The sequence below is a fragment of the Triticum dicoccoides genome, chromosome 5B (genome assembly GCF_002162155.2).
Source record: "Triticum dicoccoides isolate Atlit2015 ecotype Zavitan chromosome 5B, WEW_v2.0, whole genome shotgun sequence".
NCBI classification, from domain to species: domain Eukaryota; kingdom Viridiplantae; phylum Streptophyta; class Magnoliopsida; order Poales; family Poaceae; genus Triticum; species Triticum dicoccoides.
This window is the reverse complement of record NC_041389.1, coordinates 673582703-673601034: the sequence shown is the minus strand read 5'-3', so window position 1 is coordinate 673601034 and position 18332 is coordinate 673582703. Positions and strand designations below refer to the sequence as shown.

General features: G+C 45.9%; 2 protein-coding genes across 2 annotated transcripts; both read left to right on the top strand.

Moving 5' to 3' along the window:
* The first annotated feature begins 571 nt into the window (after positions 1-571).
* On the top strand, positions 572-3776 carry LOC119312529 (dolichyl-phosphate beta-glucosyltransferase-like). Its single transcript, XM_037588265.1, has 11 exons — positions 572-753; positions 857-927; positions 1020-1077; positions 1164-1270; positions 1436-1481; positions 2299-2433; positions 2523-2612; positions 2696-2824; positions 2920-3003; positions 3109-3173; positions 3299-3776. The coding sequence occupies exons 1-11, from the start codon at positions 670-672 to the stop codon at positions 3483-3485; spliced, it is 1056 nt and encodes a 351-aa protein (XP_037444162.1). The 5' UTR covers positions 572-669; the 3' UTR covers positions 3486-3776.
* A 552-nt stretch (positions 3777-4328) lies between these two features.
* Positions 4329-17742, top strand: LOC119310462 (pentatricopeptide repeat-containing protein At4g21065-like). Its single transcript, XM_037586208.1, has 4 exons — positions 4329-6232; positions 6598-6901; positions 7479-8462; positions 16532-17742. The coding sequence occupies exon 1, from the start codon at positions 4329-4331 to the stop codon at positions 6153-6155; it is 1827 nt and encodes a 608-aa protein (XP_037442105.1). The 3' UTR covers positions 6156-6232; positions 6598-6901; positions 7479-8462; positions 16532-17742.
* Positions 17743-18332: the final 590 nt, after the last annotated feature.

Here is an 18332-nt window from a genome sequence, read left to right as displayed (position 1 = left end):
CGCCTAGCTCGCGTCCCGATGGTGCGTCTAGTATCGTCGGTGAGCGTGTGGATGTGTGTCTCCTTCGGATTTGTCTTTGGTGGATCTGTTTGGATCTGGCAATCGTTCGTCTACGTTCGTGTGTTTTCAGGTTGGATTCTTTCGATCTACGCTACTCTTCATCGACGACGGTTGCTGCTCCGGTGTGCTAGCCCTATGGGGCCTTAGCACGACGACTTCCCGCTGTCTATTACAATAAGTTTTGCCCGGCTCCGGCGAGGGAGGAGCGATGACAGTGACGCGTCTTCGGCTCGCTTCAATTCTTGTATTCGCCATGAGGTGGTCTACGAACCTTGATGTAATTTTTATTATTTTTGGTGTTTGTTTTACTATCATGAATGAAGATGAATAAATTAGAAGTTTTCTAAAAAAAGAACTCTTAAATCAGCTAACTCACTGGAGAAAACTTCTGAAGATTAGAATATTCAAAGGTTTTATACCATTTTGAAAATCATTTGAATCAAAAGGGCCCAAAGTGTCACCACCACTTCATACGATACGACTATACGAGTAACACACAACTTGCCGGCGCCTGCAGATCTGCCCGACCCGACTCCGGGAACCTGGAGTGCACGCGAGGGGAGCAGTAGGTGGGGTTGGGGTTACCCACGCCGTCCACCGGCCGTCGCGATGGCCGGCGCCGCCTGGCCGCTCTCCGCCGCCGCGGGCCTCCTCCCCGCCTCCCTCTCGCTGACCCTCCTCCTCGGCTCCCTCGTACTGCCCGCCTTCCCTCCCCTCCCAAAACCCTCCCCCTCCTCTCCCCATCCCCTCCCCATCCTCCCGCCGCTGACGCCCTCTCTCCTCCTCCTGTGCGCAGGTCGTCGTCCTCGTGCTGGGCGTCGCCGCCGTCTTCCTCGAGCACATCCGCAAGATCGGATGCATGCACTCGTAAGCCTCCTCTGTACTCCCCTCTTCTCTCTCTCTTGGGATCTGGCCGTCTCCGTCGTTGACTGGTCCGCCGTTCTGGATCTCGGCCGCAGGCTGGAGAGGACCGCCGTCTCGGACGCCTTCTTCGAGGACCCGGGCTCGCTCAAGAAGGTGCTGATTGCTCGACCGAATTACTTGTGCTGTGGCATGGTGTGCGCGCTAGGTGTTTGCTAATTTGCTTGTGCTGCCTGTGTTAGGTTCCCTGCCCATCGATTTTCGACCCTGCCGAGAAGTACATTTCGTTGATCGTGCCCGCTTACAACGAGGAGTGTCGGCTTCCCGAGGCTCTTACAGAGACACTCAAGTAAGGCTATGAACCAGCATTTGTTGCCCTGTCAAGTTCTTTATCTTTGAACAGTACTGTGCTGTTTATACAACCAGTTGCCTGTATATAACTGTAGCTTCATCTGTTAGGCGATTGCTTGATATGCTAAGCTAATCACTGTATTTTTCTTTCCTTCTCCATTAGCTACCTGAAACAACGATCATCTGCCGACAAGTCGTTTACTTATGAGGTATGTGAGAACATGTTCATGATCTTCTTTATTTGATATGATAAATTTGGATGGTGCAAGCTACTTCTGCAAGTGGAACTAACTTGGAATTTTTTCGGGAGATTATGCATTTTAGTACCACGTTCTTCATTTGTACTTTTTTTTTGGTTTAAGCACAAATGTCATTTCCGCTCATTAGATTTGAAAATTGCCTGCAATGGAGCTTGGCCCTATCTTTAGTATAGTGAGTAGAACATGAATGTATTGCGGAACTTGAATTGCTAATTTGCTATAGTTTTTTCTTATGAAATATTCATTTGGTTGTAAAACCAAACTAAAGACCTGGATCTAGGATTACAGAGTTGGATCTACATCCGCTGTTAGTGTTTAGAAAGGCCATTAAGAGGACAAAGCTACATAAATTTCCCAGAGTTACTTCGTATTAGCTTCTGAATATTTATCATTTGTCCTATATGTAATGTTCCAAGTGATATTCACAATTATGCTTTATGCACCGCTGATCTTGGTAGCTATGCCGTTGTGTAATCCACAACTAATTCACATTAAAAATGTAAGTTATGAATAACGCCTCACTGAATCCAGTAGATGGGTCGATGAGACCTAAATAGAATCTGAGCTGCCTTTGCAATGGTGCAGAATTCAGTCAGGCATACCTATCTATCACACGTGCTATTTGAAATCTTGTTATCATTGTCATTTGCATCATTTTGTATTTACCTATCCTGATCTTTAACATTTTATCACAACCTCTTATCTATAATCCTGCAGTTTAGCTAAATTTGAAGTTTAAATATGTTATTTGCTTGATTTTATTAAGGTCTTGATTGTTGATGATGGAAGTACTGACCGTACCTCGAAAGTTGCCTTTGAGTATGTAAAGAAGCACAATATTGACAATGTTCGGGTTCTTCTACTCGGAAGAAACCATGGGAAAGGTGAAGCCGTCAGAAAAGTGAGTATTGAACTACCCGCGCTACATACTAGTTTTAGCAAATCAACTCTAATTGATGCTTTCCAATTGTTTGTGGAAGCATTATCTAGGGGATGCTCCATTCCCGGGGTGAGCTACTACTCATGCTTGATGCTGATGGCGCAACCAAGGTCACTGATTTGGCAAAGCTTGAAGCTGAGGTCTGTCGTATGCTCAATCCAATACCATATTGTTGGGCTGGTTTTGACTAGGATGAGCATTATTTGTTTCCATTTGCTGTTAGGTTCGTGCATTGGCGGGGAAAGCTAAGTCCAGTCTAGCACCCTCTGCTAGTTCATCGCAGAGGCTATCTGATGCTGAAATTGCTGTTTTTGGTTCCCGTGCTCATCTGGAGAAGCAGGCTCTTGCCACGGTATATGTCCTGAAACAGAGTATCCATGAACTTGTGCGATTTTGTCTCTTAGAGTCCTCCCTTAGGCTGAATATACTTTTCTTGGCTTACTGCAGAGGAAATGGTATCGTAACTTCCTTATGAAAGGTTTCCACTTGGTAGTACTGTTGACTGCTGGTCCTGGAATCAGAGATACACAGGTATGATTTGGCCAACATAAGATGCAATGATGATTTTTATGTACATTTTTCTTCCTTCTTTGGAGGCATGCCATTCATTTGCTTTATTATTGTTAAAAATCCCAGTGTGGCTTCAAGATGTTCACTCGATCTGCTGCAAGGAAACTCTTTACAAACATCAGATTGAAGAGGTATATATTTTCTGAAAAGGAAATCCTGTGATGCTCTATACATAAAATGTATATTCAAATAATCTTGTAAGGCATAAGCCTGAAGGATCTGAGTGTTTATTTTCCTGTACTTTGTGCATGAACAGGTGGTGTTTTGATGTTGAGATTGTGTACCTATGCAAGCACCTTAGGATCCCGATGGCGGAAGTATCGGTCAGCTGGACGGAGATACCTGGGTCCAAAGTGCGCATGACAAGCATCCTGCACATGGTGTTTGAGCTCCTGCTGATCAGAGTAGGGTATGGGCTGGGCATATGGAAAATTTACTCATAGACCCTGTTCTGGGTAACTCATTACAGCTTAGGTCTCGATCGCTGCGGCGTATACACCAAACTTAGTTCGTCACTTTGAAACACAGCTACCAAATTAGTTCCAAGGAGAATTGTAAAACCTTGTGAGATTTTTCGGCTGGAGAGAATCCAGTTCGGCGTGTATGTCGGTGTTTGATCATAGCGAGGTCGGCGTGTATGTCGGTGTTTGATCATAGCGAGGTCTTGACAGATGTAGGCTCACAGCTCACATGTATTTTTTGCTCCTCCTGATAAATTCTCTGATTTTTTTGCTGTTTTTTTTATCACAAATTGCACACGTTTCTCGTAAAAACTGAAGAAAAGCAGCTTGTCTCTTCAGACAGTCTGATAAAATTGTAACCTTATTTATCAAAACCGACCAGAGAAGATTAGCGTGGTTTCTGTGCAAAATCTTGCAATTCGCCCGGCTAAATTTCCATAGCTGCTCAGTTCTGCTTGCATCGTGCACGGCTTCGCTCCATAACGCACATGTTTGCATTATTTTTGAATTTATTTCAGGATTTCTGGCAATGCGCGTTCATTATTTTTGGATTTATTTCTAAATTTACGGCGATGCGCATTCAGAGAAGTTTTTCTCGACTATGAGGCACCTGTGATGATTTCGTGAGATGCTCATAGGGTAGGGTATTCGTGTGTCCGTATGAATGAGTGTATGTGTGTATATATCAGCGTCTGGGTCTATACCGTGTTTTAAAAAAAAAAGAAAAAAGAAGAACGCACGTGTTTGCGCCGTACAGGAACCAGTTGAGCTTGACCACACTCAGCGAAGGTCAAAACCGCAGGACCCCGCCACGCGTTCGAGCAAATGCCGCCCCCGCCACCGCTCCGCTCGCCTCCGAGCGGCGGCCCTTACACCGCCGCGCCGCCGTCGCCGTCGCGCGCGGCCGAGCAGCACTGCCTGCGCCTCCTGGAGCGCGCCACGACGCCCAGTTCCCTCCTCCAGCCCCTCGCATTCCTCCTCAAGCGCGGCCTCCACGCCAACCCGCTGGTCCTCACCAGGCTCTTCGCGGCCGCGGCCTCCGCGGCCCCCGCGCTCCTCGAGCCCCTCGTCGCGGCGCTCCTCCGCCCGGGCCTCCCGCTCGACGCCTTCCTCGTCAACACCCTCATCCGCGCCCACGTCGCCTCCCCGCTCCCCTCCGCGCGCCGCGCCGCCGCGGCCTTCTTCCCGCTGATGCTCCGCCGCGGCGTCGCCCCCAACAAGTTCACCTTCCCGTTCCTCCTCAAGTCCTGCGCCGCGACGCCGGGGTCCCCGGCCGCCGGCCTCCAGGCCCACGCCGCCGCCCTCAAGTTCGGGTTCGCCGCGGACCACTACGTCTCCAACACGCTCATACACATGTACTCCTGCTTCGGGGCCGGGTTCCTCGGGGACGCGCGGAACGTGTTCGACAGAACGCCCAGGGACAGCGCCGTCACCTGGAGCGCCATGATCGGCGGGTACGTGCGTGGGGGGCTGTCGAGTGATGCCGTCGTGCTGTTCCGGGAGATGCAGGCCAGCGGAGTGCGGCCGGATGAGGTGACGGTCCTCGGGATCCTTTCGGCCGCCGCTGATTTGGGTGCGCTCGAGCTCACGCGGTGGGTTGAGCGGTTCGTGGCGAGGGAGGGAATTGGGAGGTCTGTGACGCTGTGCAATGCGCTGATCGACACGCTCGCCAAGTGCGGGGATGTCGATGGGGCAGTGGCTGTGTTCGAGGGGATGGAGGAGCGGACTGTTGTGTCATGGACATCGGTGATTGATGCACTTGCAATGGAGGGCCGTGGGAAGGAGGCTGTGGGGGTGTTCGAGGAAATGAAGGCTGTCGGTGTGCCGCCTGATGATGTCGCGTTCATCGGGGTGCTCACTGCATGTAGCCATGCTGGAATGGTTGATGAAGGCCGTGGCTACTTTGACTCAATGAAGACAGAGCATGGTATTGAGCCTAAGATCGAGCATTATGGTTGTATGGTCGACATGTTTGGTCGCGCCGGCATGGTTGAGCATGGGTTGGAGTTTGTTCGCGCGATGCCCATGAAACCGAACCCAATAATTTGGCGGACTCTAGTTGCTGCTTGTCGTGCTCATGGTCGGCTCGAGCTCAGTGAAAGCATCAGCAGGGACCTTCTTAAGGAGTACCCTGCTCATGAGGCCAACTACGTCATGCTCTCCAACGTGTTCGCGTTGACGCAGAGATGGAAGGAGAAGTCAGAGATTAGGAGAGAGATGAGTAAGAGAGGAATCACAAAGGTGCCGGGCTGCAGCCTTGTTGAGCTTGATGGAGAGGTCCATGAGTTCATAGCAGGAGATGAGTCGCATCCGCAGTACAAGGAGATATACAGGATGGTTGAGGAGATGTCAAGAGAGCTAAGACGCATTGGGCATATTGCAGCCACATCAGAGGTCCTCCTTGACCTTGATGAGGAGGACAAGGAGGGTGCGCTTCAGTGGCACAGTGAGAAGCTGGCAATTGCATTCGTGCTCCTGAGGACTCCTCCTGGAACACAGGTCCGGGTGGTAAAAAACCTGCGTGTATGCTCCGATTGTCATGCGGCAATTAAGTGCATATCGCAGGTTTATAACCGGGAGATCATAGTGCGTGACAGGAGTCGTTTCCATCGCTTCAAGGATGGTTCCTGCTCGTGCAAGGATTTCTGGTGATTGGAATTGTGTTTCACCAGGTATCCTGTTTCTGATGGTGCAGTGAAGAGTGGATTCAACTTCAACAGCACATGCAGGTGACCGTGAACTCATGATGTATTTTCAAGGAATTTCTGCAACTGCAAGTCCTTGAGGTTTGCCAATTTATATGGAACACAAAGCCAGAAACTGATGTTTACTGAAGATCACCGGAAGTAGCATTGAAACATATAATATCCAGATACTTCACCTTGAGTACTGAATGTCTCATCAGCACACATTTATGGACTAAGATTTCCTACAAAAACCTAGACCATCGTGAGAACATTTCTAATATGTGCCCCAGCTTGCATCCTGTCTGAATCATCTAATTAATCCAAACTTTTGAAGATACCATTCTATGCATAGACAAACTTCATGACATGTATATATGATAATAGTATGATGCCTTTTGTTCATGCAGGGGCAGATAAATGCATGTCTTCTGCTCTCTCAGTGGCCTCTCTGAGTTTCTTTGGCACTATTCTAAGCCTTTTCTCAACTATCTCATTCTCCATTGCTTCTTCATTCATGCAGTGAGTTTGTAACTTACCATGCATCTATGAACTGTCTGCCATCTCTATGATGTTGCTGATCTCGGCCAATGCTTTGAAGCTTTCCCTGTTCTTGTACGCCCTTGCCTTCTCATTATTGCAGGGAGCTGTTAAGTCAATCTCAGCCTCCTTGCGCAAGTGATCGCATCATCATTCACTACAGGGACTACATGGGTAATATTTCTCTGTACCTCCCTTTGTAGAGTCTCTCATTTTATAGGATTCTGCTTTCAATAGCCAAGAAATTTGTTTCCACTGCATGGATCAAACACATTTAAGCCTGTGTTTTCTTGTTTGCCTCTTCTGTGTCTAGCTCTGCCAAAACCTCCCACACAGCCAATCTTATGAACCTCCGTGTATCCGCTGTTAGATCAAACCTTTTCGCTATTGCGTGATGTGCATCTTATTTTCCGGAGCCGGCTCCTCTGACTTGCAGGAGCAAAGGCAGGCAAGCTACAGTGGTCTTTGTGTAAAACAGCGGAGGGAAGTCACAGAGTAAAACAAGCACTGTAGGCAAAATAGTGTAGGCGATTACTGTAGCGAATTTACGATTAACAGAGTTGCTGCCAATCAAGAAGGGCGCTGCCATGCTTCAACGCACAAAATGCTATGTTGGTAAAACACGAGCTTCTAGAAGAAAGACATTGTCTCATTTATCAGATTTATTTGAAAATTATTTAGAGAATTCTCTTCCATTTTCTTTCTATTTAGAAAACCTACGGAGTCTCATTGCTTTCTTTCCTTTTTCCAGACATGCTAGCAGGGAATACTCATGTTTGGCTTAAACATGGGAAGGAAATTACAACCAGCTGAGGGCTGAAGCATTCCATGTCTCCAGCTAGGCTCTCCACAATATGCACAAGAAGCAGAGGACTTTGTCAACTTCAAAGTCATATTGCGCAGTCTATTTGCTGGTTCTGATGGCGGTGAGGGTGACGCGGCCTTGTTCCTAACTTTCTGGATGGTATCAGCAAAGTGCGCTAGCATGATAGGATTTGATGTCTCGCAGTTCTGTGATGTCAATGGCTATGCTGATCTTAGCCAAGGCTTAGCCTTTGCACAAGCTTAATCAGTTCCTGGAGCTCTTGATCAGCCGCTGTTTCAGCCAAGAAAACATCCACTTTGACATGAAGCTCCTCTGGTGATGTCAACACATGCGGTGAATCCCCAAACTGGCCTGATGATTGGTGGTAACCACACAGCGCCTCCATTGAGGATAAGTGAGGCATCTAGTCTGAGCAATCCTATGAACTCCCTGATGTTCTTCGATGCCTTTTCAAGTGCTTCCACGGTGCTCCTCAGCTTGTCCTTAGCGCTAGAGAAGAGCGCCACCGAAGTGGTGCCGATGCATCATGCCATGCTGGAGCACACATTTCTCGTGAAATGCAGAGTGGTACTACCAGCACCATGCTGGTCATCGTTTTTTCAGTGAGCGGCTTTGTCTGTTGCATGATGTTTGAACCTGAGAAGCACCTCGTCACCATGGGCGGCAGCCTCCTTGAGCTTCTCCCGCCACTGGACTAGCGTGGTACTTTTTATGATCTGCTTCGCTCACACCTCGACCGTGCTGTGGATCCTCATGAGGAGCAGCTCCAGCCTCTGCAGCTTCTCATCAGCGGCCATCTGCCAGTTGAAGTTCTACAGGAACTTGGACACTGCCCTGTCCTGTCACCACGGCGGCCACTGCTGCAGCATTGGTGGCAACCACTTGTGCCATGGCTAGCTCTCAAACAAGGTATGTGACTGACTAGAGTCTCTCAAGTCTATAAATACATATAATTAAGGATTGTTCTGAGTGTCCCCTGTCGCAAAATCTAAAATTAACTAGTCAGTGAGTGTATGAGACTGAAAACAAGTTATGGACATAGTTGGTGTCAGCCACCCTAAGGTCGACCGACACTAAGAAAAAAAACATGGAATTTGTTCGACGGACACAGCAACACCAGCTGTCAAAGTATTGCACATCCCAAGACAGCCTGTCCCTAGTACGCACAAAACTGCAGAGATCATCTGCTTCATTATCAGAACAAGCCGCTGTCTCGTTTCCAGCTTTACCATCGACGTGTGCCAGTGGTAGGTGTAGACAACATTGTTGCCACTATCTACAGTCTCCCACTGGATGTTCACCCATTGTGACGGCCATATGAAGCCTTCCAAGTCTCTGAACATTCCCACAAGCTTCCTTTGTTCCATTATTATCATGTGCTGTTTAGGTCGACAGTGAACCTCCCTCATCTGGTGAATCACACTGCTACTCTCCTCACTCACGGAGTCACGGTTACCTCCTCTACCATCCCTCCAATTAAGAACTGTTCTGCATTTGGCTAGGCCAAAGTTGAATGTATGGACAGTGCCACAGTGCTATAGCATGTTCCATACTAGATGGTGATGTAGACCGTCTCGTTCTTTCGGCAGGTTTCTGCTCTATCTTTGACAATACCTCCACCTGCAGCACCAAGATGAACTCTGCGATATCTGGGGACAGCTCATATAACTTCTCCAGTGAGATGCTCAGCTGCCATTGCTGAACGATGACTGGAGCTGATCAGAATATTTAGATTCCTTGGACTTGTTTTGAGTGGCCATCGTCTTGCATTAAAGATTTAAAGGCAGCTTGGATGCCATCGGAAATGAGCATGCAAACAAAATGGTCGAGCTGGGATGGAGTACAAACAAGTGACTACAACGATGTCAAATAAAAGGGGGAGATAACTTCTAGCTGATCTTAGTGTCTATCGCCATACGGACACGGTCCAAGGTAGGAGTAAATCAGCATTTAAGAGCCCCCCTGTATTGGTTCTACCGGCAAAAGATATTCATCAAAGTGGATCATAGAAGCTATTCAGCTCAAAACTATCGGGTCAGAACCACCTGAATGCTAGAATATGGTTGTCTTTCCAGCACTGTAGCACCCATTGAAATTGACTTAAAAAAGAGCAGAACCAAGGTTTAAGGCTCCTTCCGCTCGTACCACAAAGATCTTGACTTTATGGCTCTACTAATTCTGATATATCCGCAGTTCCAACACCTTCGAGCTTCTTTAGTTCCCCAACCTTATTTCTGCTGTACAATGCAACGTCCCTATGTGACCAAAGGAACTTATCGGCTGAGCTAAAAGAACCTACTGAAAATTGTTAATTGCATCATCGGTTACACAATCAGAGCTCAACCTGGATTACTCCTGTTTTTTTCTCCTTGGATGAAAGATTACAGCATGTCTTCTAATCTAAAGAGAAAATACTTTTTTTTACAATGGATCTAGACTTCCTGTCTTATTATTGAGGTGAGCCATCTTGACATGATAACAACAAGTTAGCATCATGAACACATGTATACCAATTTGCCGAAGCATTCCACATCCCTGGCTAAGCCCTCCATGCTATGCACGAAACTGCTGAATTGATCTCTCTCTTGATCTTGATCACATTTCACCATTGGCTCGTTATCTTTGGCCCTTAGTGTTTTGCGAGCACTGATGGTGCCAAGAACGACACAGCCTTTTATCTTGGCCTCCCTTAGGATGTCAGCCCAGTATGCAAGCCACTTCATGTCCCCAAGGTCGTGGCTATCTGCTAGCTCGACGGTCTTGCAGATATTGGCAAACCCTTCCTCAAGCTTGTCAAGGAGCATTTCACACTGTTCCTTCTGGATAACTGCCATTTCATTGATCGAAAGATTGATCAATTTGTTCACTACCACATCCTCCACGCACGGAGCTGAAATTGTTGTGTCTTCCTCATCTAATTTGAGGCCAAATAATCTGCACCCTGAATTTCTTGTGATCCTCATCTTTTTTCTTGGTCTATGCTCTGTTGTTGGAGTCTCCATACTCTCGGTAGATTTTAGATCTGCCTTTGCCCAGTCCTCAAGCTGAAACAATCTTATGAACTCTCTGATGTCTTCGGAGAGGTGTTCTAACATGTCCAGTGTTTTGCTCAGCTTTTCCATGTCTTCATCATTCGAAAACAGTACTTGGGTTGCGTCACGGATGCCCTGCGCCATGCCCAACATAGATTTACTTGTGAAAGACGGAGCACCTGTAGCTCTAGCAGAAGCAGCACTAGAAGAAGAGGATGAGCCTTGCTGCTGGTTGGTGTCAATGCTCCTTGTGGCTTCAGCGTCTTCTGCCTTTCGTATGAAGCTGGCAAGCACCTCGTCGCCTTGTGAGGCTGCTTCCTTTAGCTTGTCGCGCCATCGAACGAGCCACAAATTCTCGATGGTGAGTTTCTCGGACGCCTCAATCGCACTGTGGATCTTGATTAGCAGCATCTCCAGCCGCTGCAGCTTCTCACCGGCAGCTGCCTCCTTACCGAACATCTGTATCAGCCCTGAGAACACTCTGCTGGTGAGCTCCCCGGTTACAGCAGAGGCAATAGGGTAAACTGTCTGTTCTGCCATGGTCATGGAAATGGAGGAAAGGAGAGAAGTGTTAGCAACAAGAATGCTACTCGTGCTCATAGGTTGTATCACCTTTATAAGGACCTCAGGACCTGTACTGTACAAGAAACAAAAATTAAAAGAATAACATAAGTTTTAGCTGTGGATAGTTTGTCAGGTTGGAGGCTTGCAAGGCCCAAAAAAATAAAATAAATCTTTCCAGAGAGTAAGGCCTGCAAGATTTTTCTGAATGATCTGGCAAATGCTGGCTTTGACGTATTAGCAGATAGCAAAAGGATAAAAGATCAGAGTCTAAAGGAAAGAAACTTTAAATAAAAGGACAGAGCCCAGAGGCAGTCATGTTCAGCGCAACTCCCAGATGATCGACATCAGGCCCACTGGCCAGCCGCCAGAGCTCAGCCAATCACCTAATAGCCAGGATAATCTGAGTCGCCGAGCGCTGCATGTCATTGAAAATTCTCCAATTCCTTCAAGCCAGAGCTCCCACAAACCGAGAATGAGAAGCGTTTTTTTTTCCTTTGATGCACGTGCTGCCAGGATTACTAATAGCTTGAGACCAAATATCCTGCACTTTCGGATCCGCTGTCCATAGTGATGGGACGAGGCCACCGTGGTCATGGCAGGTAGCGACATCCAGCCAGATGAAGCACGGCACCGGGCATTGAGCGAACAGTGGTTTCCCGTCTCCAGTGACCGCACGCACAGGGAACATAAATAGTAGTTAGGCCATCCTCTCCACATCAGCCTGTCGGCGCACCACAGCCAGTCCTCAAACAGCAAGGCCTCTAAGATTAGCTTGCACTTAATTTGTATCATCCATGTACCGTTGTTACAGGTCAAATGGATTACACTTTACAGAACAAAGTTTACTAACGAAAGTACAAATTCTGAGGTATAAACTCGAGTATCATAGCATGCCAAGAGCTTGAGAAGTTTTATTAATCTGTAATGAAAACACAAACCTATTTTGGTTATAAAAGGCGATCGAACCAGCCAGAGACGCTGAATTCACAGAAGCACGGCATTAGCAGTTCTGTGTGCCACAGTAAATGCCGTACAATCTGAGTTCAGACACCATGTTAATGCGATCTTTAGATCCAAGACCCTATCCTTCTCCAAGGCTGCGTGGCGCACAGATATAGGCAAACCCTTTAATCCAGCTGAAGATTTACGAGACGTTATCGGCAGATGGCAGGGTGTTCGTTCTTAGAATGCTGTTTCCCTATAGGCCCCCACAATCTGCTGGTGCTTCTCGTGCGTCGGTAGCTGCATTGCTCCTTGATAACCAATCGTTGCAGAACGAAAGAACCACTTGATATGGCTCAGGAAATGGCATGCATGGAATTTATTCAAGAAAAAAGAAGGGCATCTCTCAGCTAAAAAAAGAGGTGTTTTTGGAGTTGTAGCTTGCAATCACTCCTTGGTAGTTATTTGTGTGGTGATCTTACAGGAGAAGGTAAGATGATAAATCGTAAACGAAAAGGACATGTAAAATGACTACGGAGAAAACATACCAAGATATTTATTCAAGGGAAAATCAAGAGATAAGTTAGAAATGAAAGGCAACTTAGTTGCTGTCACCATTGTTTTAACCGCTCTGAGGCCAGAGACAAAAAAATTTAGAAACAAACAAATGATGTGTAGTTGATATCTGTATTAGAATTGAAAGGAATCTTTACAGCTTGCACATTCTCAACAATGGAAAGGATCGTTAGGTAAGTCCTATTGACGACTCAGTAGAAGCGGGAATATATAGTCAAACATGCAACGTAATTTGCAAATGCATGAAAATTGGGCTTATAAACGTGCAAAAGTTCTAAAATAGTTAGGGAATGTGGATTGTGTATCCATATAAAAAATTTCAAGACCAAAGTCAATCAATCTTTTAATAGGGAACATATTTTTTTCAATACCTATGCTGTAACAGCTTTAATCAGAAAATATTACAAAGTTACAATCCAGAGAAAAGGAAAAATCTCAGAAGTGTTGCCCTTTTCATGCTTCCTATCATCTTGGTTCCCAAACGCCTTAACTGCGCTGTGGATCTTCGAATAGAAGCATCTCCAACTGCTGCAGCTTCTCTCCGACGACTTCCTGCTTACTGAACATATGTATCAGCCCCCAGAACACTCTGCTGGTGAACTCCCTGGTTGCAGCAGAGGCCATAAATCACGATTATGACACTAGTCACCTGGTTTGTTCGTTTTAAAAACTCTGCTGGTGAACTCCCTGGTTACAGCAGGTGACTAGTGTTTTCTGCAAAAAAATAGCCTTGGAATTAGTGGTTTTTGGCACAAAACTGTAGAACTGTGGTTTCTGCGACCCTAGCCTTCAATGTCGATGTTTTCTACAATTCACTCTCCTTACAAGGACCTACTGTACAAGAAACATAAAAAAAAAGTAACAGAAGTTTTGGCTGGATAGTTTAGACTTCAAAGAGAAAGGCTTGCAAGATTAGCTGCGCTTATTTTATACCATCTTCATACTTTTCTTGTTACAGGTCCAATGATATGCACTTAGTATGCAGCAGTTACAGAACGAAGTTTACTAACCGAAATATGGTTCCGAGTTATAAACTCTAGTATCATAGCATGCTAAGTGCTCGAGAAGGTCTATTAATCCGTAATAAGAACACAAACTCATTTGCTTATCAAAGGTGATAAACCACAAACTCTGAATTGAATACAAAAGTATGCCAGCAAGCTCTGCTTTTGCAACAATAAAGGTCAGCACAATCTGAGTTCAGACATCATGTTAGTACGATATTTAGATCCAAGATCCTTACTTTCACCAAGGCTGTCCGGCACAAACAAATTAGAAACCCTTTGATCCAGCTGAAGACTTACGAGAAGTCATCGGCAGATGGCAGGGTGTTCTTGGAATGATATTTTTACCTCCAGACCCCCGCAATCTGCCGGTAACTTCTCATGCGTCGACAGTTGCATTGCTCTTGATAACCAATCACCTCAGAACTAAAGAACCAGGCTCAAGAAATGGCAGGAATTTATTCAAGAGAATATATATGGGCACCTGTCAGCTCAGAGGAAGAGGTGCTGTGTTGGAGGTGTAGCTTGCGATCACTCCTCGGTGGCTATTTGTGTGGTGATCTTATGGGGTGAGATAGTGAAATAGTAAACGAATAGGACAGCTAAAAATGAATATGGAGAAAAGAGACCATGAGACTCTGTGAACTAAAAACAAAGAGATAAGTTAGAAAGAAAAGACAACTTAGTTGCTGTCACCATTGTTTTAATCGCACTGAATGCTGGAGACAAAAGTTGGAAACAAACAAATTACGTATGGTTGGTATCTGCGTTAAAACTGAAAGGCATCTTTACAGTTTACACATTCTCAAGAATGAAAAGGACCATAGGTAAGTCCTTTTGATGATTCAGCACAAGATTTGGATATTTGGAGATCTTGGCAATCGTTGTTTGAGGGAGGGAATATATGGTCAATCATGCAACAGTTGATGCAAATGCATGAAAGTTGGGTTACAAACATTCAAAAGTTCTAAAAGTAGCTACAAAATGCATATTTGTATCAAAACAAAAATCAATCAAACTTAACAGGGAGCATAAATTGCTTCAGTATCAAATTTATAAACTGTAACAGCTGTAATCAGAAAGCAAGACAAAGTTACACAACCCAGAACGGAAAGATCTCACAGCATTGGCACTGCCACCCAAAACTATGTAGGGTCAACTCAAGCTAACCCTTGAAACTTTGTTCAAGTATCAAAAGGATGGAGGTATTTTAGCAGAAGCTACAGCTTGTACAAGGAATTGCTGCTCTCACAGGCGCTGCCCTTTTACGCTCACTATAACATTCGCGGAGTCAAGTATATAGTCATGCGGTCTCTTCCTGCTCGAATGTTGATGTGCTTCCTTTTGTGAAAATGGGCGGGCACATATAACCACTGGTTTCTTCACTTTTGCAGGAGCATTCTTCTCCCCGTTCAAAACCTCAAGTTTAACGGATCTCGTGAACTGATTATCTGCCGATAGCTTCTCCAACACCTCTTGTTTCTTCTCTTTTGCAAGCTCAACCGATCTCAAGAACTCATTATCTGCCGATGGCTTCTCCAACATCTCCAGTTTCTTCCTTTTTGCAGGACCATGCTCGTCTACTGTCAAAACCTGAAGCTCAACCAATCCTGAGAACTCCTCATTATCTGCCGATAGCTTCTCCAACATTTCCACTGTGCTGTTTAACTTCTGCACATCCTTGTTGGTTGAGAGCAGCATCTTGGCAGCACTATGGAAGTAATTTATAATACTTGACACAACAATCTGTGTGTAACCTAGAGGACTGAGTGTACCTATATTATGGTTGATGCTCTTGCTGGCTTTGGTCAAGGCTCGCCATCGGAAGTCAAAAAGTACCTCATCACCCTCTATGCCAGCTTCCTTCAGCTTCTCCTGCCACTTGAGCAGATAGGTCCCGGTGATTTCGTGCTTCTTAGATGCTTCAACTGCGCTCTTGATCTTTGTGCACAGCATGTCCAGCTTGCGCAGCTTGTCATCGATAGCCGTCTGCTTGTTGATCATTCCAATTACCTTGGAGATGGCCCTGGTTGTGATCTCGCTGATCACTGCAGAGCCAACTTGTCCTGCCATTGCTTAATGAGCTTGTATGTATAGCTAGATCAGACTAAAGGGTGAGAAGGGATTATACTGGATAGTGGATATATAGCAGTGGTCAGCTGTTTAATACCCCCCTAGAGGTTTAATTTAGGATAAGCCAATTATAGCCATACGAGGAAACCGAAATGGATGGAGAAAAAGAGGTGACCTGTAGCATAGCTTTTGTCATCCACTTACCCTCCTAGAGATATTCACTGAGACTAAAAATTGATTGGGAGTAGGGCCTTGCTCTGCATAGTTTGCGTCAGCTAAGGGGAATGGATGAAAGCTTAGTTACACTAGATTCTGCAGGAAATGTCAAGAACCAACCAAAGTGTTCTCTTTTATTTCCCTACATAGAGTCAGGGTAGATATTCCTGAGGCAGCATCACAACTCACAAGTCAAGTGCATTTGGCAGCTGGCACCAGTGAAAATTGGCAAGTTCCGGAATTCCAATCCATAATGTTTAGTTTCCAGTGCATATGCAGTACAAAACAGGAGGCATCTTTAGCATGGTCCTTGACCGGCGTGGTTCAGTTTCTTTAAGGATGGTTTCTGGTCATGGAATTTGTGATTCACAGATTGGTTTCAACCAAGGGTGCTGCCATGCCATGCTTCAGCGGGCAAAAAGGCCACGTTAGGAACATGAGGTTGAAGATGAAAGTGGTCGTCCGATTTCCTCACATTTATTTGAGAAATGTTTAGAGAACTCTCTTCAGAAAATATATGCTTAGAAAACCAAGGGCGCCTCATTGCTTTTCTTTCTCTCTTCTGGAACAGGCTAATATGGAAGACTCGTGTTTGGCTTAACATGGGGATGGAATTGATGGGGCTAACAGAATGAAGTCAACCGGCTCATGGGCCGAAGCATTCCATGTCCCCAGCTGCTAGGCTCTATGGTATGCACAAAGCCGTGAAATTCATCAGTGGCTGTGGCCTGAGTGACGGCGAGGTCCGTCGGCCTTCTGCCACCCATTGCACAGTTCAACGGTATTAATGGCCATGCAGATCCTAGCCAAGGCCCTTTAAGCGGGGGTTTGTCAGTTCCTGGAGCTACTGGCCACCTGCTGTTTCAGCCAAGGAAATATGCACCTTGAAGCTTATCTGTTGATGTCAGCATGTATAGGGCGAATCCTCAAATTGACCATGATGCATGTGGTAACAACCATATATACAACATCTTTGCTTGAGGTTCGAGATGACCTCTTGTTGGAGCAGTATTGTCCGTCACCTTCTCAAGCGCTTCCACTGTGCTGTTGAGCTTCTTCATGTTCTCATCGCTGGAAAAGGGTGACACCACAGTGGTGCAGCGTACTACTGGTGCCATGCTAGGCTTCGCTGTTCCAGTGAGTGGCTTCTGTGACGCCCGGTGCACGAGGCTTGAAAGGCTTGAAGCTGAGAAGCACCTCGTCGCCATGGGAGGCAGCCTTCCTTGAGCTTCTCCAGCCATTGGACCAGCCTGGTGCTCTTGATCGTGTGCTTCTCCAACATCTCAATCTGCGAATTCTGATGGGAACAGCTGCCATCTTCAGGTTGAGCTTCTCCAGGAATTTGGACATTGCTGGACTATAGCGGTGATGGTACTACCGTCTACCAACCACTTCCTGGGCCATGGCTAGCACTCAAACAGGGTAAGTCGCTGACCAGAGCCTCTCATGTCCCGATATACATAAAATTAATGTTTCTTTTGACTGTCCATCTTAACTGAGATAAAATTAGAGTCAGCGACACAAACTAGGTATGCACATAGTTGGTTTTATTCACCCTAAGCCAGGTCGTCTAGCACTAAGAAAAGAAGAACATGGATTAGACGGACACAACAATACCTAGCTGCTCAAATGTTAAACAACCCAAGACTGACATGTCCATATATAGTAGTTCATGCAAAACTGCCATGAAAAAGACATTACATGCAAAACTGCCATGAAAAAGACATTACATGCAAAACTGTAGATATATGCTTCGCTGTCACCACAAGAAACCACCTCGGTGTTACCTGTCATTCCTGTAATGGATGCAACTTATCTCTGTATGTATGTATGTATGTATGTATATATGTATGTATCTCTGTATGTATGACCAATACTAATTAATACTCCTTAACAATTCCTTCCACTGGATGGCTGCCCATTGCGAGAGAAAATAATGATGCAAAGCCTTTGAAGTCCATTTCCCATCTTGCTGGCCCTGCCCAATGTGCCCATACAAAGTACTCCCTCCGTCCGAAAATACTTGTCATCAAAATGGATAAAAGAAGATGTATTTAGAACTAAAATACATCTAGATACATCCCCTTTTATCCATTTTGATGACAAGTATTTCCAGACGGAGGGAGTAGCACTTATCCAACCATTCCGTCAACCTCCCTCCGCTCCATTACTTGATTTCCTTTCGGCGATTGACGAGGTAAAGGTCGAAGGATTGGCCATATAAGAACCTCCACCACATGTACAAAATGTGAGTGGAGGGCTCCAGCAGTAACAAGTCCATGATCGCCCATTGCTCCTGCTACTAAAGCTTGCTGTGGATTTCCCTCTGTGTTCCTTGCCACCTACTCCCTTGCTTTTCGAAGATGTAAAGA